This window comes from Phyllobates terribilis, unplaced genomic scaffold (genome assembly GCF_046119375.1).
Source record: "Phyllobates terribilis strain yellow unplaced genomic scaffold, ASM4611937v1 Scaffold_12__6_contigs__length_324123572, whole genome shotgun sequence".
NCBI classification, from domain to species: domain Eukaryota; kingdom Metazoa; phylum Chordata; class Amphibia; order Anura; family Dendrobatidae; genus Phyllobates; species Phyllobates terribilis.
This window is the reverse complement of record NW_027362772.1, coordinates 299,294,922-299,302,256: the sequence shown is the minus strand read 5'-3', so window position 1 is coordinate 299,302,256 and position 7,335 is coordinate 299,294,922. Positions and strand designations below refer to the sequence as shown.

At 50.1% G+C, this 7,335-nt stretch overlaps 1 protein-coding gene across 1 annotated transcript in view; it reads right to left on the bottom strand.

Moving 5' to 3' along the window:
- Positions 1-931: 931 nt before the first annotated feature.
- The window catches only part of LOC141172746 (nicotinamide N-methyltransferase-like), a 37,316-nt gene continuing 30,912 nt past the window's right edge, over positions 932-7,335 (bottom strand). The window contains exon 3 of the mRNA XM_073657217.1: positions 932-1,383. Within this exon, the coding sequence (XP_073513318.1) occupies positions 960-1,383 (424 nt within the window). The 3' untranslated portion in view covers positions 932-959. The remainder of the gene's footprint in view (positions 1,384-7,335) is intronic.

Here is a 7,335-nt window from a genome sequence, read left to right as displayed (position 1 = left end):
GTTGGATTTCAGTTCCAAGAAAGCGCAACTTTTAATTTTTATTATAATTTTTTTTTTTTATTAGTAATAAATTTCAAGGTGCTAGACAAATTGTCCCAAGGATTTTGCTAACCCAACTGAGAGAAGCATGATGTAGGGGCTGAGACCCTAATTCCAGTGATGTGTCACTTACTGGGCTGCTTGCTGCAGTTTTGAAAAAAAATCTGTGTTTTATCTGCTGAGCTCTATATAACCCCACCTACACCACTGACTGACAGCTTTCTGTGAAATCAGTGGTGCGGGTGGGGATATCCAGAACTAATAAATATGGAGGACTCCCTGGCAGCAGGTTTACCAGTTCTCCTACTGATATAACTGTGATTTTATCAAAACTACAGCAAGCAGCCCAGTAAGTGACACATCACTGAAATCAGGGTCTGTGCCTCTACGTTATGCTGCTCTCAGATTAAATGGCAAAACCCGGTGACGGATTCCCTTTAACTTTATGTCTAAGCAGAGAGTTAGAAACTTCATACAAGAAAAGGAAGATTCCATTTTTCTAAAGTTCTATTATGACATTATTATTACACTAATATAATTTAAGACTTAAAGCAAATCATTTAATGCTTTAAATTGTAGCTGCTGAATTTTAAGGATTTGAAACTGCTTAGAAAAATGAACAGGTTTTTCTTTAGTTTCTCTAAATAAGATCAATGTGCTGGATTAATTATTATTATATTGAGGTTAAAGCTTCATTATAATAATAATCTTTATTTTTATATAGCGCCATTTAATTCCACAGCGCTTTACATACATTATCATCGCTGTCCCCATCGGGGCTCACAATCTAAATTCCCTATCAGTATGTCTTTGGAGTGTGGGAGGAAACCGGAGAACCTGGAGGAAACCCACGCAAACACGGGGAGAACATACTTTAAACTCTTCATATTCAGACGTAGTTTGTAAGCTTCTACTTTGATCTATTTCACTTTGTGAGCTGCAAAAAATATGACGGCCTTACAGTCACTATAGTCACTCACATCCGATATCTTCTTAACCTCACAACAGTCAATGATAAAACCTTCTCCAACTAGAGCTTTCCTGGCAAAATCCTCATCGTAATTGAGAACATGAACCTTGTCTTTCCCGACTTTCAGAAATGTTGTATCTAAATCCCCAATTAATATAATGTGTCCTCCAAGTTTCAGTAACTTTGAGAACTTCCTGAGATATCTGATGTAATCATCCTGATCTTTGCTGATAACATCCAGGAACCAAGCGCTGATGATACAATCTGCTGGTGGTAAGACCATCGGGTCCATGATATTTTCTTTCTTGAGATCACATTTTACTACATAATGAAGGGCTGATCTCACTTTTTCTTCTCTGTCCTCAAACTGGTCACTGAAAGAAATGGGAAAAATTGTATAAAGTTATTATTTTATACTAACAACATTAATTAGGTTATATGAAAGTTCATGAGGAAACGTTGAAGGTCTTTAATATACTGGCCTTGGTCATTCTAACACATTACAGAAAAGTGAGTTAAATCCACTGATTTCAGTAACACTGAACAATTTTCTCATGTATATAGAGGTCTCGTGTACTTTCTTATCCCTTGATGTTGAAGGAAGGTGTGTTGAATTTGGACACCAGACATTTTACTCTATAGGGTGTCCAGCTATCTTTGACAGCCATCTCCCCACTCATTGATTCTGCAATGTCATTAAGGCCCTATTGATACCCTGCTGTCTTCCAGAATTCCTTTTTGCCTCAAGGGGTATGGAGGTCTCATGTATCTTCACCATCACACTCACACAAAGTTAGGGGAAGACAGAATCTGACGTATTGAATTTCGATGTCAACCATTTTCGTCTCTAGAAAACACGATCAACTTTTTTTTTCAAATGATGACTGTGTGTCCTCGATTGGCTAAAGTGATTCTTCTTGGTTAAATATCAATAGATGAATGATCATTTTGGCTGAGTTCATTCAGTTTGATCAGCTTTAGAATAAAACCCACTCCTCACCGATCTAGAACACATGCATCCTTGGCCATATCTAGAATTTACACTGCTCCAAAAAATAAAGGGAACACTCAAATAACACATCCTAAATCTGAATGAATGAAATATTCTCATTGAATACTTTGTTCTGTACAAAGTTGAATGTGCTGACAACAAAATCACACAAAAATCATCAATGGAAATCAAATTTATTAACCAATGGAGGCCTGGATTTGGAGTCACCCCCAAAATTAAAGTGGAAAAACACACTACAGGCTGATCCAACTTTGATGTAATGTTCTTAAAACAAGTCAAAATGAGGCTCAGTATTGTGTGTGGCCTCCACGTGCCTGTATGACCTCCCTACAACGCCTGGGCATGCTCCTGATGAGGGTGCGAATGGTCTCCTGTGGGATCTCCTCCCAGACCTGGACTAAAGCATCCGCCAACTCCTGGACAGTCTGTGGTGCAACGTGACGTTGGTGGATGGAGCGAGACATGATGTCCCAGATGTGCTCAATAGGATTCAGGTCTGGGGAACGGGCGGGCCAGTCCATGGCTTCAATGCCTTCATCTTGCAGGAACTGCTGACACACTCCAGCCACATGAGGTCTGGCATTGTCCTGCATTAGGAGGAACCCAGGGGCAACCGCACCAGCATATTGTCTCACAAGGGGTCTGAGGATCTCATCTCGGTACCTAATGGCAGTCAGGCTACCTCTGGCGAGCACATGGAGGGCTGTGCGGCCCTCCAAAGAAATGCCACCCCACACCATTACTGACCCACTGCCAAACCGGTCATGCTGAAGGATGTTGCAGGCAGCAGATCGCTCTCCATGGCTTCTCCAGACTCTGTCACGTCTGTCACATGTGCTCAGTATGAGCCTGCTTTCATCTGTGAAGAGCACAGGGCGCCAGTGGCGACTTTGTCAATCCTGGTGTTCTGTGGCAAATGCCAAGCGTCCTGCACGGTGTTGGGCTGTGAGCACAACCCCAATCTGTGGATGTCGGGCCCTCATACCACCCTCATGGAGTCGGTTTCTAACCGTTTGTGCAGACACATGCACATTTGTGGCCTGTTGGAGGTCATTTTGCAGGGCTCTGGCAGTGCTCCTCCTGTTCCTCCTTGCACAAAGAGGGAGGTAGCGGTCCTGCTGCTGGGTTGGCCTGTCTCCTGGTAGCACCTCCAGCCTCTGGACACTACGCTGACAGACACAGCAAACCTTCTTGCTACAGCTCGCATTGATGTGCCATCCTGGATGAGCTGCACTACCTGAGAAACTTCTGTGGGTTGTAGAGTCCATCTCATGCTACCACTGTGACGCCTCTACTCAGAAAGCCCGTGTTTTACCCTGGGTGTTGGGGGACTCGGTGACGGGCCCTGTGTTGAAGAGATGGGATGCAGCCGTGGCCCGGGCCCGACCTGCGCTCAGGGCCGTCACATTAGAAAGAGATGGTGTGGGCTATTCTGGGTTGAGTGGCTTAATTAACGACTACGCCACCTGTGGTGTCTGGTAAAGGGCCACCAGCGCCGCTAGCAGTCCACTGAGGCCCGATGTCATGGAGGCTAAAGCTCTCACTGCTCCCCACAGGCGGAGCAGGGCCTCAGGGCAGGCCAGGCAGGATGAAGGGGGTAGTAGTAGTAGCGTGGGGAATGCGGGCACCGCGTCGCATGGTACAGCACGTAATGAACAGTCCGGAGGCCATAGGGATGAGTTTCCAAGGCTTTACTCACAGTTCTCATAAGCAGCGCAAGGCTTCTCCCTGTTCCTCGCGGAGTCCTGTGACCACCAGGGAAGGGGGTCCGACTACCTCCGAGGAAGTCCAGTGTGAGGCAGCATCCCTACACCAGAGTGTTCCTGCACTACAGACTTTACCCTCTCCGGTCTGTGCGTGTGTAGATAGGCCGGGTCCCCCTCTGAGCTCCTCTCAGGTGTAGGGCTCGGGTGGCAATTCCTCTCCAGCCGAGGCCCGCTGGGATCCTCAGGGCCTAACCTGGCTTTCCCGTCCTGGACATAGAGTACGAGGTCGGGTGTCGGGGGCCGGTACCCCTCTTGCAGCCGGAATCCCTCTGAATAGATCAGGTAGAAGAGGAAAGGTGGCGTGCTCCGCTCCGTCTGCATCCTCCCCGGGACCCATTTGCTTGGGAGCCACACTCTAAAGCTCCCGGGCCTTCTTGATCCTGGTCCTTGGCCGGGTTGAGACATTCCTTGTCTGCAACCTCCCTCTCGTCCCATAGATCGGGGTACGAGGGCTGTGTCCCATGCCGGTGCAGGCCCACACAGGATCTGCGCTCCCGGAGGGAAGTCACTTTACACACAGTATTTTGACAGCACAGTACGACCACTTGACAGTCAGACTGCCAGAGGCCAACCAAAGACCGAAAAAGACCAAGATCAAAGATGGCATTCTAATATATATGAAATTAGAAGTGTCACTCACTAACTGTTCCTCCACCCACACCCAATAACTGGTTCCTACCACTTTGTGTACCCCAGTCTCCCTGTAACCAGGGGAGCAGCACTAGTGCATACTTGCTCCCTCTGGGGGAAATGTGGTGTTGGATGCAAAAAGCTAGGTCACTACCATTGCACTGGACTTACCTCAGAGGAGGAACATCACACTCCATTAAAGAAGTGCAACATTCCTGTGGCGGTCGAACCCTCAGGGGCGCCACATTCCCCCCTGGTAAAACACAGTACGTCCGCGGGCTGCAAAGGAATAACACCCAGGAAAGTTTCTTTTTATATAAACAAGTAGAACTATCATCCCTTTATGGGAGGCACATTTCTTGTAATGTTGCATAACAGTTATAAAAGTTCAAAAGTGCAAAAGTATAAAATTATAAAAATACAGATATATAAGTGCAAAATTATAAATTAGGACAAGAGACTTTTTGATCAAGGCAGCGGACTGGTTAAAGGTGACGACGGTCAGTTCAGTAGCAAGAGGGACCTGCCCTAAACCCTCTACGTGGGCCCTGGGGTGGCTGCAGGGCATGAAGATCCAGAGTTGGACCCCCACACATGCCACTCTAGACAGGTTTTGCTTCTGAGGTCTTAGGTAGAAGAAAAGACACGGTTTTGTATAAAACCAATAGGAAGCACCTAAATAGATGCATAACTTTTTACAGGGAAAGTCTGCCGCCTGCCATAGTCTGCATGGACCAAAGTCTCTATAAACAGGGAAAAAAAAAAAAAAAAATAGCAGCATTCAACTAAACTTTAAATAACTACAACAGCAGCCGGGGCTGCTTTAGACTTGGGGCTCGCGAGGAGGGAAGGTCTCATTTCTCCCGACAGAGGCTAGCCGGTCACCTGAGGATGAGGATGGGGTGGCGTCACTCCCAGACACTTTACGGACGTCCAGGGCATACCACCCACGCTCCCCCTGGTGGCGAGCAAAAGTCACAGTATCGCCAGGGAAGAGGTTCCGGCCGGGGTGTCCCTTCTTAAGGCGCGGCTCAATGTCCCGCCTGCTGACAAACACATCATCTCGGAAGAGGGGACACCGGATAAACCCCCACCCCTCCTCATGGTGAAACCGCACGACCTTGCCTTCATATCGGGGACTGGGACGGGTGGCCTCCTCCTGTCACGCCCGAGTCTTTGTAGCCTTGGTCCTGACTTCGAGGCGCTCGTAGCGTTGCTCCCGCCGACGTTGCTCCCGGGCCAGCTGGAGGACCTGATCGCTGCACCATTGGCTCCTCCTGTGCGCTTCAGATCTGGTCTCCCACAGGAAGCCCATTAGGTCGCCCCCCTGGTTTTCCCAGGCCCACTCCTCGGCTTCGGGCCAGGTCACCACTGGTGCAGGTAGCGGGGTGAGGACGGGTTGCTTCAAGTCCTCGGAAGATGCAAACCAGTCCGGGTTGGAGCCGGTAGCCTCCTCCGCAGCTCCAGGCACCTCCGTTTCTGAGCTTTCGTGACAGCGCAGGTCCCCACCGATGGCTGCCGCTTGCAGCTCGGGAGCTAGCGCTTGCTCCCAGGTTACTGCTTAGGGAAGTATATACTCCGCCATGAGGTCCAGGATTGTCTCCGAGGGCTCCTCAGCCGGGGCAGGGGTTGCACTCTCACCTGCCGTTAGGTCACTCTCGACTTCGACCTCAGGGCCGACTGGTTCTGGAACCTCCACTCCTCGGCGGCGGTCTCGGATGCGTTGCAGCATCTTCTCTTTCCACGCTGCCGTTGCCGCCTCCTGAGCCTCTTTCTGCCTCCTGGTGAGTTCTGGAGCTTCTTTATGGGGAAATTCAATATCTCCCGGGGTTAACACGCTGCCGCCTTGCTCTCTGCCGGGTGAAGGGCCTGAAACGGGTTCAGTGGTCGCGTGGTCTTGCTCCCCAGAGGCATCCATGACTGCCTCCGTTGACTGCCAAGCTCCGACTGACATTGCCGCACCTTGTTGCTTGCTTCGTTTTCCTCCTCTTTCGGGGCGGTTCCTGGGCAGAATGCTGACAGGCCCGCCTTCGTTCAGCCCATCCTGTTTGACGGGCATTACCCCGCGGACAGTCTCTGATGGAAGGGGCAGTCCACATTTTTGGTGCCAAGCGGGAGCCCGGCCCACGATGGGAGGTGTACAAAGTCAGTCTTTTCACAGCATCATGGCGTCTGTTCTTCTTGGGCGGGCGCCATTTTAAGTGTCAAAACAACAGTTCAAGGTGTAAGGCACACAGTACCCGATAGCAATGGGCACTTTTCTCTGCTGCTGCGGGCACGATACCCTGCCGACTACGCCAGGTTGTGACTCCTCTACTCAGAAAGCCCGTGTTTTACCCTGGGTGTTGGGGGACTCGGTGTCGGGCCCTGCGTTGAAGAGATGGGATGCAGCCGTGGCCCGGGCCCAACCCGTGTTGAGGGCCGTCACATTAGAAAGAGATGGTGTGGGCTATTCCGGGTTGAGTGGCTTAATTAACAACTATGCCACCTGTGGTGTCTAGTGAAGGGCCACCAGCGCCGCTAGCAGTCCGCTGAGGCCCGATGTCATGGAGGCTAAAGTTCTCACTGCTCCCCACAGGCAGAGCAGGGCATCAGGGCAGGCCAGGCAGGATGAAGGGGGTAGTAGTAGTAGCGTGGGGAATGCGGGCACCGCGTCGCATGGTACGGCGCGTAATGAACAGTCCGGAGGCCATAGGGATGAGTTTCCAAGGCTTTACTCACAGTTCTCATAAGCAGCGCAAGGCTTCTCCCTGCTCCTCGCGGAGTCCTGCGGCCACCAGGGAAGGGGGTCCGACTACCTCCGAGGAAGTCCAGTGTGAGGCAGCATCCCTACACCAGAGTGCTCCTGCACTACAGACTTTACCCTCTCCCGTCTGTGCGTGTGTAGATAGGCCGGGTCCCCCTCTGAGCTCCTCTCA